Here is a 15,779-nt window from a genome sequence, read left to right as displayed (position 1 = left end):
CTCATCACGTTTCACATCGAGTACCCTTCATTGTCTCCATCTTCCTAATCTGGCCAACTCTTTTAAGTCTCTGGCATGTTGGGTATGGCATGCTATCGAATGTCTCGGGCCTGATCTAACACCAGCTGCAACTTCACTTTGAACACACAGGCTTTTGGCCATGCATGTCATGTGGAGGTAAGGTAAAAGGACTAGAGGTCAGGGGTGTGTTGGTCCTCAGTGTGTCACTGTTAGTGGATCAAATGCACGTCTGTGTTTGCTCGTGTTGCTGAATGGAATAAAAGCACAGAGCATGTGGGCCGCAAGCGAGCCAAAGCCAGATCCAGTTTCTCTCTGTGGGCTGTCATAATAAATACTGATGCGGTCACACCGAATGCTCAGGCAGCTTTTTGTCATTTGTGCAAACATAAGGAAGAGGTCGTCACACGGCTGGTGATCCCCAGTTCTCGTGTGTACCTTGGTGCTCCAGATTATCTGACATGCTGTGTTTCCATATACTTTTACTAGCTGAGCTTGTGTTGATATGTTTGTGGTTTGTGGTTGACATATGCTGTTGCTTGTCGTGAGAGAACTCCCTTTGACTTTTTTGGACTTCTAATTTGGCTCATGTGCATTTATTTACCATAGCTCTGAAGCTGTTCTGTGTTATTGTGAAACATGTTTTGTTTTGTAACTTTGCATACATGTGTAGCTTATTTCTACAGCCTCAAACGCTCTACCCGATTGCTGATTGAAGTAATTAAATCCAAGAACACATGCACACACACTTATACATACCTTAGTTCTGTACTGGCACTGGAAGACATAGCAGGCACAACTTGGCGTGCCTCTCACCAGGCAGGCAAAGCTACTGGGCTCCTGGCTGTTGTGAATTAGCTTGGTCACATGGTGAGGAAGACATTCAAACAGAACTGTGTGTGTCAGAGGGTCCCATACAAGGCTCTCTCCCAGCGTGGACACACATCGTACCCTTGATGCTGACACACACAGAAAAACTGTCTGACTGCGTGAAGTAGGACCCAGCTGTCTACCTCCAGACCCCCCAGCTTGCACCCCACCACCTTGCTCCCTCTCACCGGGCTGGTACCTGCTGATTTCAGCCACCACCCAGGGTAGCATAGCCATGGTGGTCAGATGGTGGACTTTCCGAAAACCAATCATGGTCAGTTTGTATCGTACTTCGTCCTCCTCTCCTTCCACCTCCATCTTTGCCCCCCATGATGCAATCCTCTCCCTCCCGAGCTTCTGAAGACACTGCGTGGCAGAGGTCAGATGTGAAAGTGAAGGACATGAGCGGTGGTTTGGAGTTAGATTATGACGGGGTTTGTCAGAGCTCCCTGGTCTAAGAGCTTCACTCCTTCTTGGCTTCACTTCAAAGTAGAGACCCTCCATGATGTCTGTGACCTGAGGCAGCTGCTTGCCTCCACTTCACCTACAAAATATCAGTTAGAGATCAGAGATCAGAGATCAGAGCCAGTAAACAGCTGAAAGGACAGCCGCAGGCATTTGCAATCTAGCTTGAACTTATGAGATTTCAAATGAACACAAATGTGCTACACAAACATTTACTTTGCAAATTAGAACTTAATCTTGTAGCTTGATGTTTGCTCGACTTTCTTTTTAGTGTAGAATGAGGCCAGTTTCCCCAGGACACTATGAATCACCTGATGTGTGTGTGTGTGTGTGTGTGTGTGTGTGTGTGTGTGGGACTCAGTGGTACATTCTCAAGGACACACAAACAAATGATGGTAATCCTTCAAATATCATATTTGACCGGTTAGTTGTCACAGAGGGGAAAGGGACCCCCTCACTTCCAGCTAATCCAACAGCTCTACATAACCGCTCACCTGTGTTTGCACATTACGTTTTTCATTTAAAATCCGTGAGAAATTACACAACAGCGTCAGAACCTTAATACTAGGACACGAGTACAAGGTTAAGTGAAGATACATTGTCCGTTTAACCAAAACGATCACGTTAAAGTCCCGAAAAAGAAAAAGTCAAACGTTTTCATACCTGCCTTAATATAAATAAATCGTTAACTTCATCAGCGGTGCTACGTTCAAGATCTGTATGCTGCTCGAGAGCATCACGCGGAAGTGAAAGCTATTTTTTATACAAGGAGCGGGCGGCAAACAACGGATCGTAACGGGGTTTTGGTCATTTTACGCACGTAGCCGTTTATTTTTACGCACGGGGGTTGTGCGGGGAGCAAATCGCGCACAAATATTGTTTACCCCGAGATTCCCAACGCGCACAACGTCCCGTTTTAATCAGTTTAACATTTTCATCTTCTCCTCCTTCCTTACCTGTCCCGGTCACGCCTGTCTGTCGTGGCTTTCGGCAGAACCACCACCGAGAGAAATCTTATAGTGTAAGAGTAACTGCCTACAGACAGAGGAACGAGAGAGAGCCCTTTACACAGCACGAACCGTCTTCAGCTCGAGTTAAATATAGATAGACCAAATCCTACCGTCCTCCTCGCCTCTGTACTCAGATGGGGCATGACAAGTGCATGCTGAGTGTGCGCGCTGGCGAAGGATGCAGGGGCGACAACTGTGCGCGTCGTGGAACTCACAAAACAGAACAGATTTGTGTGTTTTTTTGTTACTTCACGTTTACCTCCACATGTACAGTCAGAAATCTTTATTTAGTAAAGTTGTATTTTTCAGCATGAAGAATACCGGAACACGTACATTATTTGTTCTCCATCAAATGAATTTAAACTGAAAATAAGTTTAAATTCATTAAACTTACAACAACAACAAAAAACCTCTGACTTCTAACATTTTATTATACATTATGAAGAAACGAGGAGTCGGTGTCTCCACTTGATGGCGCTATAAACTTTTAATGTTCTCATTTACACACTCCTCTAATTCTTGACATTAGCAGCAAAGCAAATGATGCTGAAGCACACTGTGGAATGCATGTCATCAAAACAGGAAATACAGAAAGCATAATAGTGTGAAAACAGGAATGGCTGTGGGTGTAAGATGGTTGGACTTGTGCGCTTTAAGATCTCCGGCATTGAGGTAAACTGAATTTTAAAAAACAAAAACATGAAGCTGTGAAACATTTTGACTACTGAAAATATAGGAACACATGACCCTTGAGATCATTTTAAAATGACTAATTATCATCAACAACAACATGATTTCTCCAAATTGTAAAAGAGCCACATGGTTAACTTGTCACTAACATGTTTATGAATTGATGTAAAGCCAGAATTAAAAAGAATCTCGTCTGGAGAATTCAGACAACATGTGGCATGCTGGTCAGAGATATTAAGCCCAGCTTGTCCTGCTTGTTGTTATAGACCCATCTGCGCTACTGTGGCTTTGGCTGCAACTTATTCTTATCTGGCTCGAAAAAGTTCTCAATGATGGCATCAACCAAGTCATCCAGTTCCTTCTTCAGGTGCGGCACATCACTGTTAGAGACAAAAAAAACAAAAAAACATTGACATTTATGAGGGATTACTAGAGTTGCACTGTTCAGTTATGACATTTCAAACTGTGGATTTTCTTTATCTTCAGAGAAAATAAAGCAACTATTTATTCCTACAAAAAAAAAAAAAGTTTTTGTCCATCATTAAATTCCTTCAGGATTTGGGCTGATATCAGACAAAAGAAGATGTATAAAGCCATTCTGCAGGCTGCAGAAAAAATTAACAGTTCTATAGTTTGCTTATACTAGCTTTGCCTCTAAAGTAACCTACCTGTTACCAGGAGGAGCACAGAGTTCAGTGTAGTATTTGATTTTTGGTTCTGTGCCGCTGGTCCTCATGGTGGCCACACCCCCATTAGAGAAGGTAAAGGTGATCATCTGACTGGAGCTAGACGTGGGAAGAACCTGAGAGAGGAGAGGAAGGAGTGTTAGATGGACAGAGGGAGAGACACACTGAAATAAATAAAACTGGAAAGACGAGCAAAATTAAAAACACAAAACTTCTGCAGTTTAAAACTAACAACTGTTTTAAAAGGAAACTCTTATACAATTATAATGTGTAATTAAGAGGTTTGTTATGCTCTCAGTGTATGAACTACAGGTGTGAAGTTTGTGTCCTTACAGCTTTTTTATCGGGTTGGTTGCTATCGTAGCCGGTGGTCAGGTCTCGCACAGCGTCGATGGCAAAACGACCACATTCGGTGGGATACGAGTCTTTTGTGCCACCATAGTTGCGCAGACGCTCAAACAGACTGCGGATCACTTCCTGGTCATGGCAGATAAAGTAAGAGTTCTTGCTGATGTGGTAGCCATACCTGATGATAAGAAATAATCAAAGACAGAGCTAGAGCCTGCAGTTTTAGGTTATTCAAAGTTTAAGGTGAAATGTACGCAAGTGTGTGCATCTTACTCTTCATAGATTGTAGTGAGCTGCTGAGAAAGACTGATTTTTTTAGTCGCCAGGAAGGAAATCATCTCTCCTGCTATGGCTGCAGCGCTCACTCCATCCTTGTCCAATACAGAGGGACTACACATATACCCTGCAACACACACACAGAGTTCACTTAGACTATATAAACCTCCAGCTGCTGTAGTCAGCTGCCACTTCTTTTAGTAGCAGTGTATCCAAAGGCATGAGATTCCAATTATAGTATCATAATCTTATTATATAGGAATGCTGGAAACTATGCTGTTATGTTGTATGTGTGTGTTGGACTTACTAACAATCGTATTAACCCCAAACAACTTTTATTTTTAACTCAGCCTTTGTGTTTGACTGTCAGCACGGCTCAAACCTTTTAATAATCAAGACTGAGATCACATCACATGAATCTGATGTTTTTACATGTTTAATTTTGATGACTCATATTTTCATTAACCAAATTACCAAGATTGCGCTACGTTGTGTGATTAGATTCACTTGTTTTTCCACAGAAATATTTCAGTATCAGTACATGCAAGTACACTTCAGGACGGCACAAAGAAAGTGAAGCATTTCTATTCACAGTAATGATGCAACCTTTGCTCACAGTTTTCAGTGGTGTTTAGTTCAGGGGACTGTGAGAGCTCTGCATCATCTTGCACCTCTTGAATTAGTCCACTGTGAAGTCTGAGGTGAGTTTGTGATACTTTCCTTGTCAGAGATGAAATGGTGTGACCTTTGCTTCCAGAATTATTCGCTGATATTAAACTGGATCTATTGTTCCCTCTCCCACTGAAATACTTTCAGCTTTGCAAGTGGAAACAACTACAGCCAAAAAGCTCATCCACTTCCATAAAGGTCATATTTGTTTAGTTCTCAGTGCACTGCTGGTGATTCATTCTGAAGGTCTTTTGCAGTTAAACAGGGGTTGTCCTTGGTCTTCTTAGCAAACCTACAAGCAATTCTCCCTTTTTTGGTCTTACAGATCTCAACTTAACCTCCTCTGTTCCTGTTAACTGCCACTTCTTGATTAAACTATGAGATGAGGAACCAGCTTTCTTTACTTTCATAGACACAGGTAGCTGTTTAGAAAAGCTGTGGCTGCTGACAGCTGCCACAGCAGAAGAAGTTTGTGGATAAAGATCTCTGAAGCTGAAAGGCCCAAAAGAAGTTAAAAATTAACTTCATGTCTTTCAGCGATCAGCTCACACACACCTCTCACTTAACCGTTCATAGTAACTTTACTTTTCCATGTCACTGTGCACTTTATATATCTAGTTTAGTTCACCAACAGGTGACTATACATTTCAGTTTCATTACTGCCATCACTTTAAGGCTATTTTTTAATCCTCAAGCAAGTATTTGAAAGGTTTAGATTTAGGTTGAGTTTAAACTTTAATTTAGATCTTGTGAGCTCCCAAAAACTCAAACAGAAAAATGTTGTTGTCATCAACTGATCCCACACAAATTTATGTTACTTGAATACTTTTAGGCAGTTAAAATTAACTCAGCTTGTGACACTGTGGAGATCATTGTGTGCATTAGCCACAAAGCATGAATCAGGACTGGTCTCAGTTTGAAAACAGTCATTCGTGTGTGTGCTGCGTGTGATAATACCTATGGCCTCTTCAAAGGCAAACAGCACGGTCTTGTCCTGGTCCAAAAGGTCTCTGGCTCTGTTACCCATCCACTTGAACCCTGTTAGTGTTTCCTGTCCAAACATTATGTAAGAAATTTGGTTAACAGTAACCACGGAGAATGGTTTGAAACATTCAATCTGAAACATGTGCGGTGGTGAAACCTAAAACAGCATTGTTAAATAGTCTCATAGCCCCTTTTTTTTTTTTTTTTTTTTTTTTTTTTAAATCTCAGTTTCTTTTAAATATGATTACTAGCAGGAATTCCATACAAGCACTCCTCTCCAGTTAGGCCCATCTTACAGAATCTTTTGATGCATGGGGAAATTTAACTGATCTTATTTTAAAAACAACTTTGTTACCTCAAAGTGGAAGCCCTCCTTCAGGGCAATGGCGCGCAGTATTTTGGATGAGACGGTGCTCGACAGCATGTAGAGGTTTTTCACAGCAGCAGCGTCAGAGTTTTGCTCCCTCCAGCAGCGAAATAGCCACCAGCCAAGCAATGCTCCCAGCTCATTACCACTGAACACACGCCACCGTCCACTAACACAGACACAGACAGAGGTTATGGAAGTGAAGGCAAGCTAACATACCTTATGCAGAGGGTCATCGATCTGTGATCATCAAAGCATTCTGTAATATGCAATGTTTAAACTGTTACATTGCAGTAGGTCAGTCACATAAGTTGGTATAAAAAGAAGATCTTAGAGAGGGCGGAGTTTCGTACAAGTAAAGATGGACAGAGATTCACCAAATTGCAAAAAGCTGCATTTACAAACTGTGAAAATCTTCCTCAATGAAACAATTGTGAAGACTTTTAACATCTTCTCATCTGCAACACATAATGTCATCAAAAGATTATGAGAATCTGGAAAAATCCCTATGTGCGCGTGAAAAAGGCCAAAAGTCAGTATTGGATGCCTGTGATCTTCAGTGGGTCTCAGGCAGAACTGCATTAAAAACATGCATGAATCTGTCATGGAAATTACTGCATGGGCTCAGAAATCCCCTTCTGTTCACCTCGCCGTCTACACAAATTCAGGTTAAAGCTTAATCAGGAGAAGCTACATATGAAGATGATCCAGAAAGGCTGATCCACGGTCAGATTAATAGAAGTTTTAAATTATTTCTGGAAAAAAATGGACATTTTGTTCTCTAGCCTAAAGAGGAAAGGGACCATCCGGCATGTTATCAGCAGTCAGTTCAAAAGGCTGCATCTGTGAATTGGTGCCTTGCATATCTGGAAAGGCATGATCAATGCTAAAAGGTATATACAGGTTTTAGAGTAGCACATGCTCTTATCTAGACATCTTTTCCAGGGAAGGCCTTGCATATTTCAGCAAGGTGATGCCAAACTACACACTGCATTTATTACAAGAGTCTGGGTGCAGAGTGGTCTGATCATTCACCAACTGAAAAGATGAAATCATCATCATGTAAAACAATGACAAAGACGACCCAGAACTGAGCAGCTGGAGGTCCTGAGTAGCTCTAAAATGTGTGGGTCACCATAATTTTTATTTATTCAACCCTAATAAACCTGCCCAATGAGTTTGTGTCAAACTCTGCTGCAAACACTATTAAAGCTGTATATGCACACAAACACACCTCTCCTGCTTCTCAGCAATGGCCAGTCGATCTGCATCAGGGTCATTCGCCAGCACCACAGAGGCCCCCTCCTTCTCTGCCAGTGCAAATGACAATGTCTGCAAGAACAACCAATCACTTGTTACACAATCAACCAAAACCAGTCATCTACTACAGTCAGCTGTATATGTTTTAGGCCAGTGAAACATTTGTTGTAGTTTTGCCTCTGTACTCCACCACAGAAGATTTGAATCAAAGAATCCAGATATGATTGAAGTGTTTTCACCTTTAATTTAAGGAATTTAACAAATGTATTGTATTAACTGTTTAGAAATTACAGCCATTTTTAGACATAGACACGTTACTGGCAAGCAGTTTCACTGCTAGGTGAGGCCTTCTCCTTTAGTTTATGACAGCGGTCCCCAACCTTTTTTGCGCCACGGACCGGTTTATGCCCGACAATATTTTCATGGACCGGCCTTTAAGGTGTTGCAGATAAATACAACAAAATAAAACCAGTACCGGTGCCGAAAAAAAGAAGATTTATTCATAACACACATGAAAAGACCCAGGAAAACCGAGTTAACGATCAAAACAATAACAAAATAACTCTGAAAACCGATAAAAACCCTGAAAACCATACATTTCACACCTGAGCCTCTACTCTTGCGGCCCGGTACCAAACGACTCACGGACCGGTACCGGTCCGAGGCCCGGGGGTTGGGGACTGCTGGTTTATGACAAATAGAGGCAGAAAAAAGATCTGGAGTTACTTTCGAGGGTTAAACTTTCATTTTGGTTTCTGTTCACTGGAAATCTCAATACAAGAAAAATAAGTGCATGATTACAAAATTATTTCCTTAGTTAAGAAAAACAACTTCACAAAATGTCAAGAATACTCTCAAAGAGGAAGGTGTGTCATCGTCAAACAAAGTGAAACAGGCGCAGGATGAACTCTTAAGTGTACAGGGCTATACTGTCATTCCTAAACAGTAATGCGATACTTTTGTAAAAACCCTTGAATCGAGACTCCCCGTCTGTACTTCAATCACATCTCGATGATCTGATTTAAAATCCACCATGATCGTGAACATTAAAACTGTGTCACTGTCCAAAAACCTACGGACACAACTGTACATATGATTGGGTGTGGCGAATGTTGACTACGCACCAGGACTCCCTCTCCCTCTTCAGGATTAGGATATTTAACGGTGGGAAATTCGGGGTCTGGATCCTTCTGTTCCTCCACTGCGTACGGAGGACGAAGATCGAAAGACTTGAATGCTGACTGGACGAACGTGTGACCAACACCGTGCACAGATGTATGCACAATTTTCACCTCTGACTTCTTGTTTATTTCCCTGCAAAAAAAGTCAAAACATGATTTATGAATATCCACAGGTTTCTACCTCGAAGCATTATGTACTTGTACGGCCTACATGGCAGCTTATGCATTTAAAACATTACAGAGTAGAATCGCTAGCATGTTTTAAATGGTACATGCTGCTCAGCAAGTTGTGTATCTATGCAGCACCTGTGATGGCAGTGTTTCTGGATGGCTTTGAAGTATTCTGTGTTAATATCCTGATAGGGGTCTTTGAGCAAAGTGCTCTTCAGAGCCTCCTCCGTGTTCCACGACTCAGGCCAAGGCTCCAGGTTTTCCACAATGGCTTTAGATATACCTTTGTCATGAGGAGTCACAATCTGGGCACCGTTCTCCCAGTACACCTAGGACAAAACCAGAAAAAACTAAATGTGTCAGAAATTTATGGGAGAGAAATGAAATTGGAACTTTGTAATTTATAAATTAGCAGAGATTATAAATAAAACTATCAGTAAGCTATTGATGCATTTAAGGAAGAAAGACAAGGCAACGATGAGGTCTTACCTTGTAGCCATTGTCTTGTTTGGGGTTGTGAGAGGCCGTCACCATGATACCAGCACACAGACCCAGGTGGGAAACTGTGAAAGGCTACAATGAGAATGAGAGAAAGACAATAGTACCTCATATATGATAAATATTTTAAGAACACCATGCAGAAGCAAAAAAAAAAAAAGAAAAAAAAAAGAAAGTAAGAAATACAAAGAAAGCCTATTTGAAAATGTTACTAATAAAACAATGTTATAGTTGGTTACTATGAGGGATTGGATTCATTTCTACTGTGAGCCAAATGGTTAAAATGTTTTCTGCTATAACGCCATCATGGAGGTAATTACTCGTGATCAAGGTGCACTTAAGGAAAATGTCAATCTAATTTTTTTTAATTACTTTGGGAGAACATCAGGTGAATTTGAGCAGCTCAATGACATTTTCCTTTTTGTCTGAAGACTCACACCAAAACTGTGCTACACAAAGATTTTCTTTCCCACAAAACTGCAGTGAAAGATAAAATCAGGATGAAAAAGTGAGAATGAGGAAATTCTGGGGCTATGCTTATAAAAGTGTTATAATGGAAAAACATCAGCAGCATAAACCTGATGTGACATTCACAGATTGATAAATATCACTGCCATCAGCAAATGACATTTTTAAGCTGAGGGGCTGACATCAGTAGAAAAAGGCAGATATTGGCTAATACTAATATTTGGTTGATTTATCGATGAATGCCTACTGAGAACGGGCCTAAACCACTGCTGTGTGTTTGCATGCTGGCCTTTGGGCAAATCCTGCAGAGATATGGTCTACATTTTCACTAAAGCTGAATGATTGTGGATCTTTCCTCTGGTCTAAGTAGGCTCATACCCAGGGCTAATCTTTGAATCTGACATCTTTTGATTCACAGTGTCTAAAATTTCATGGAGTCCTGTTTCATCCAGCTTAGACAGACACCTAAAATCCACTCATTCCTATCTCAGCATGACTTAACAAGGTCCTGCTTTTATTTCTTCCAGAGTTGACTACTTACACCAGCGTAAGCCAGCGTAACATAAACAGGCTACTATTAAATGAAAATGCAGCTGCTAGGCTTCTAACACGTAGCTGAAGCAGAGGGTGCATTACAGCAGCCTTTGCAGCTCTTCACTGACGACTTCATAGCTTTAGAAGTGATTGAAACATTTTATGCTTGTTTCTTAAGCCATACAGAATTCCCTGACTGAACATCTGAGGTAGGCAGTCTTTAAAATCTTATCTTAAAAGTTCTTTTTATCTGCTAGCTTTTTAAAATCACTTGTTGAAACCTGTTGTTCTATGTATTTTATTTTTTTCACGTGTTGGACTAGCACTTTACAGCTTGGCTTTGGAAAGTGCAATATAAAAACAAGATAAATATTGCGTGCTGTTCTCACTGTTACACAAGGAAAATAAGTAATGCAACAGGAAAATTGAGCAAAAACTGAATAAAATAAGTGGATAAATAGATATATTGAATAATCACCTGGAAATACAAATAAGACTTAAGTGGTATTGATGTCTAAAGACTAAATTGCTAATCACAGATCCTCTTTCTTCAAAGTGAACATAATCTGATGACTGCTACATGTGTTATGCAACATGTTGCACTGTACACTGAAGGAAAGTGAGAGGATTTTTTTTTAAATTGGAATTTGCTTTAATTTTTTTTGACTGTGTTGAACACGTGTTGCAACATCCAAAAAAAAACACCCAAGTGATGAAAGCACAGGAAACCAAGTGATTACCACAAAGGGCGTGGGGGTGATGTCAGAGAAGAGGTGGACAGGGACTCCTCGGCTGATGAATACAGCCGCAGCCAAGCTGGCGAAACGCTTGCTGCTGCCCCCGCTGGGAGGATGGGCGCGAGCGTCGTACCCAATCACCACACCTCGCTCTTTGAGGTTCCCAATACTCTGCTCCAGGTAGCAACAGAAACCCTGTCAGGGAGGAAACGATTGGAAGATACAAGAGAAAGATCTTGAGAATGGTTGATTATAACTTTAAATAAATATATATACACAGCACCTCTCACAAAAAAGGCACAAACTATTGATGGGTTTTAACCCGGATTATAACGATTTCAATCATGCAATGAATCAGATACAAATCACAAAATAATAATTACAGAACATGAAGTTGGATATATATTCAGAACAATATGAATAAAAGCAATCATCATAAAACTGAGCTAGCTTTTATACAAATCAGTGATTTGAAGGACTGCTTGTATATATAGTTTCACGATCCTGCAGTGTCAGATCTTCAGTGCAAAAACAGCAATCTCCATTATTCTAGAGCCAGAAAAGAACTAAGGGGAAGGTCTGACTCACACGCAGGCAGCAACTCAGGAATAAACTATGAAGTGCTATAAAGCAATCTATACAATCTTAAATTCAGCTATAAAATAAAGTGTGAACCAGATTTTGGGGGGTTTTGGGTGACAATAAAATACTTCGCATTCCTCAACTTCTTCACAAAACAAAGACTAAAAATCAAAAACATTCAACTTTGCATGCGACTTGAAACGTATTGAGCTGCAGTATTGACCCACCTGTGTGGTCTGAATAATAGTGAGGTCATTCATACAGGATATGCCAGGCCCCATGGCTGCTCTCAGACCTGCTGTGCCAAACTCCATCCTGGTGGAGAAACACTTCTTCAAAGCTTCCACGTTTCCCTCTTTCACCATATCCTGCACCATGGATTTCGTTTTGGGGTTCTGGGGAAGGGAAATGTTTTATTATCCACAAATTAATAAATAAATAAACGAACACAATTAAAGATTTAAAATCTTGTCTACAGTGTTGTCACTTGATGATAAAGTTAGCATTAAAAAACCCAACACAAAAGCTTCTATAGACAACAGGAAAGTTTAGAGGGTAAGAATCAGTCTACTTAGGAATTACTACGAGAACGTCCAGACAGGACGGCACTTCTGACCACGTGGACCCCTGAGGAAGCCGCTGTAACACAATTATCTCAAGACTAATGAATCTGGGGTCTTTTTCCAGTGTGACCTAATTTGTGACATCCCATATGTCTTTAAGGCCAAGAATGACTGTGTTTGTGTAGGTCTGATAGTCGGGTAGTAGCCGGGTTAGTTTGGTTATACATTTGTGTTGTAAGTTGTTAAGACCATGTGACTGGTTCTGTTTCAGTAATGACCAACATACCAGAATGTATGACCAGCAGGTGACTGGGTTATTATAAAATCTGAGTCATATTCTGTTTCACTGATTTATAATTTCAAATTATTTTCCACTAAATAATTCTGTTATTTTGTAGTATTTATAAAAATAATGATGTAAATATTAAAAATAAATATAATATTAGGAATAACTGATGCTTGCAGACAGGAGGAGGAAGAGTCTCCTGCAAAATTTGGACAAACGTTTGGGGACCAAACAGAGGGTTATGGATTTATAATCATTAAAATGAAAAAGACTCAGTATCAACAGACACTTGAGTAGAAGCACAAGTTGACTTTTGGTTTTAAAGAAAGCAAACCTGCAGTGATGAATGTTTGTGGATACGTAACCCAAGTGGAAACTTCTCTGTCTAAGATAAGAGAAGTCTAAGAGCAGAGCCCTGGGGAACACCACTGGTCACTCACAAGCAGATGACTGGCTTCATAAAGTAGGGTCAGTTCAGTTTACCATGAAATCCACAACTGGTTTAATTTTACACGTAAGACAGGAGGAGAAGTAGAGAAAAACTACCTGTAATTGTTAAAACCTTGCAGATCAGTATTAATTCTGTAGGGTGAAATGTCAAAAGGGCTCTATGATGACTTTAATTTAGCTCTCGTGTTCTTGGAAGTAAAATAGCTTCAAACTAATTTAGTAGGGGAGGGCAGGTCAGTGTTCGTGGAGTGGAGTGGTCATGAGTTACGCAACCCGGAGAAAGACTTCTTCTATTTTTGTGTGAACAAGGGCTTCTTTGACTTGATTTGTTGGTTGGATGTAAAATAGTTGACAAAGATTATTTAAGAAAAAAAAGAGTTTGAATTATGACAGGTTCTAGCTAAAATGCTTAAGGGTCTTTCTCATCTCAAAGCATCAAATTTCTACAATATTTTCTGTTGGACTTTATAATTCGGGTTACTTTCTTTGTTTATTTATTTATTCTTTAACCAGTCATAATCAGACATTTTTTGATCCATCTCATCCTGGTTCATTTTAAGGTGAGAATGTGAAAAATTTCAGGCTTTAACTTTAATAGTTTCTGATTCATGCTCAAACATGGCCCCAGACTTCGCAATGTGAAAAAAAAGATATGGTGGAAATGAATCAAGAGATAATTTTCAAAACTATACATCTTGAAAAGTAAACGACATATGAAGCTGAAATTTCACACTGATCATTATATATGTCCAAATATTAGACCATAAAATCTTCTAGCAAATTGGTGATGGTCAAGCAGAAAGTCCGTGGTGATTTGAGACAAAACAATGCTAAAGAAACTGGACATCCTCCTTTACAGTGTTTTATAAGCCGAGATCTAAGACACATGAGATTCTGCTTTCAAATGACAGATCAGATCTACTTTCTGTTATGCTTATCCAGTCTATTAACAGGCTATCATCTAATTCTCACAGAGAAAGAAGAATCCAGTTCTTCTTTGCGCTTCTTGGTTTAGGCATAATAATCATGTATTTAGTAATTCATTGGCAGATACTTGATTTGAGGTAATTCGTGGGAAATGGGCACTTCTTTAACAGAAAATACAGATACATTAAAACCCAAGTCAATATAACTTATATCAACTTATTATAGTAAACAAGTAGCAGATTTTTACAACTTTAAATTAAAATCTAAATTGAGCACTATCACAAAAAGTTCATTGATTCATGCTTAAATGAAAGGACCAGTCAAGGACACCACTAAACTCACAAAGTTACTAACTGGAATCTTCATGTATCTTCGTAATCGCCCGAGAATAAATAAAATCGCTCGTACAAAGATAACCCTGAATGTGTTTGATGACTACAGCAAAGCTGAAGCACTCTGAGCTAGCACGCTAGCTGTCAGCTCACCTTGTCGTACTGCAGCCACTGCCGTATAGACTGGTCCAGCTGGGCGTCACCGGTTGAGGACGTACCGTTCTCCATTTCTCTTCTTGGCCAGAGTCAACAGTCTGTCCAGCTCAGTGTCTATGCTCATAGGAGATCAACGCGCTCCTTCAGTAACTTTTTCTGGCTAAAAACTGAAGATGTTAGCACCACTGCCTGCTGCTGCGGGCGGAGCGACGTTCTGCGTCACGAGTTTCCTGCGTGTTGCATTCAGAAGCTGTTGTAACTGTGGTTAATAACAAGCGTGAGGCCTTCATGGACTATTTTAACCAATGACTGTAGAAAACAGTTACACAGTCATCGATTTTAACCAGAGGAAATTAATTGAAAGATTGTTTCGAAACTGTTACAGAAAGCGTAATCTTTGTTTTCCTAGAGGAAAAAAAACCCCCCATAATTACACAACTACAGCAGTCACTGGAATCACAGTACCAGTATTTAAAGTAATGTGCAAAAGTCTTAAGCCACTCTCATTTATTTACATTTTTACAATTTAAATGGGAAGTAGATAATCCTTTACTACATTCAGTGATTGTCATGCAGAAAAATGAAGCTGCTGCCAATCAGATGCTTTCCAGATGATCTTGCATGGTGGATGAAAAACTGAAGGGACTTCTCTGTGTTCATAACTCCATTCATTTTGACAAGTTCCCCAACACCACTGGCTGAAATGTAGCCCCAAATCAAGACAGAGCCTCCAAGGTGTTTTACAGATGTCTGTAGACATTCACTGTTGCATCTCTCTCCTGATTGCCTACATACATACTGAAATGATTTGAACTAAAACAATAAATTTCTGTCTTACTACCCCATGTGACCTGCTGCCACTGATTTTCAGTGAAACGTTTGTATAATCTGGAAAACCTTATCCTTTCTCCACATTTCCGTAAGAATGGCTTCTTACTACCCACACTTCCACGTAGAACATTTGTGATGAGGCTTCAGTGAACAGTAGATAAAAAGGGCCAGATGTATCCATCAGAGTCTGTGTCAGACCTTTGTTGGACCTCCCCCTATTTGACACCAAGAGTGGGACAGAAGCCCTGTGGCATATGAGACTATTTGATCAGAAATAATAAATTAAAAAAAAAATTCCATTTGCAGCCCTGTGTCCTTTTAAAGCTTCATCAGCATTTCTGTTCTGTCAGTAAAAACCAGCAGAGGATATAAAGTATATCCTCTTTAAAGTAAATAAATTGAAAGATTGAAATATGAAGA

General features: G+C 40.1%; 2 protein-coding genes across 2 annotated transcripts in view; both read right to left on the bottom strand.

The window, feature by feature from the left end:
* tbc1d1 (TBC1 (tre-2/USP6, BUB2, cdc16) domain family, member 1) overlaps window positions 1-2,467 on the bottom strand; it is a 54,853-nt gene extending 52,386 nt beyond the window's left edge. Inside the window, exons 1-2 of the mRNA XM_084931289.1 lie at window positions 2,310-2,467; window positions 778-1,432 (exon numbers count right to left, since the gene is read on the bottom strand). Of these exons, the coding sequence (XP_084787415.1) occupies window positions 778-1,392 (615 nt within the window). The 5' untranslated portion in view covers window positions 1,393-1,432; window positions 2,310-2,467. The remainder of the gene's footprint in view (window positions 1-777; window positions 1,433-2,309) is intronic.
* Window positions 2,468-2,776: 309 nt separating this feature from the next.
* On the bottom strand, window positions 2,777-14,769 carry pgm2 (phosphoglucomutase 2). The gene is made up of 13 exons (XM_084931292.1): window positions 14,526-14,769; window positions 12,042-12,209; window positions 11,236-11,427; window positions 9,485-9,568; window positions 9,131-9,324; window positions 8,768-8,957; window positions 7,618-7,715; window positions 6,372-6,552; window positions 5,990-6,083; window positions 4,361-4,490; window positions 4,073-4,265; window positions 3,722-3,855; window positions 2,777-3,433 (listed from the first exon to the last, which is right to left on the bottom strand). Exons 1-13 carry the CDS (start codon window positions 14,598-14,600, stop codon window positions 3,331-3,333), a joined length of 1,836 nt encoding a protein of 611 aa, XP_084787418.1. The 5' UTR covers window positions 14,601-14,769; the 3' UTR covers window positions 2,777-3,330.
* Window positions 14,770-15,779: the final 1,010 nt, after the last annotated feature.

The sequence above is a fragment of the Perissodus microlepis genome, chromosome 6 (assembly GCF_051167445.1).
Source record: "Perissodus microlepis isolate ML-2025 ecotype Zambia chromosome 6, ASM5116744v1, whole genome shotgun sequence".
Lineage (NCBI taxonomy): Eukaryota > Metazoa > Chordata > Actinopteri > Cichliformes > Cichlidae > Perissodus > Perissodus microlepis.
This window is presented reverse-complemented; position numbering and strand designations above follow the sequence as displayed.

Coding starts and splice junctions, on each gene's coding strand:
- pgm2 (XM_084931292.1), bottom strand. CDS start 14,600: ATGGAGAACGGTACGTCCTCAACCGGTGACGCCCAGCTGGACCAGTCT. Junction 8,958..9,130: donor CAGAAACACTGCCATCACAG/GTGCTGCATAGA, acceptor CTTTTTTTGCAG/GGAAATAAACAAGAAGTCAG. Junction 3,856..4,072: donor ACCAACCCGATAAAAAAGCT/GTAAGGACACAA, acceptor CTCCTCTCTCAG/GTTCTTCCCACGTCTAGCTC.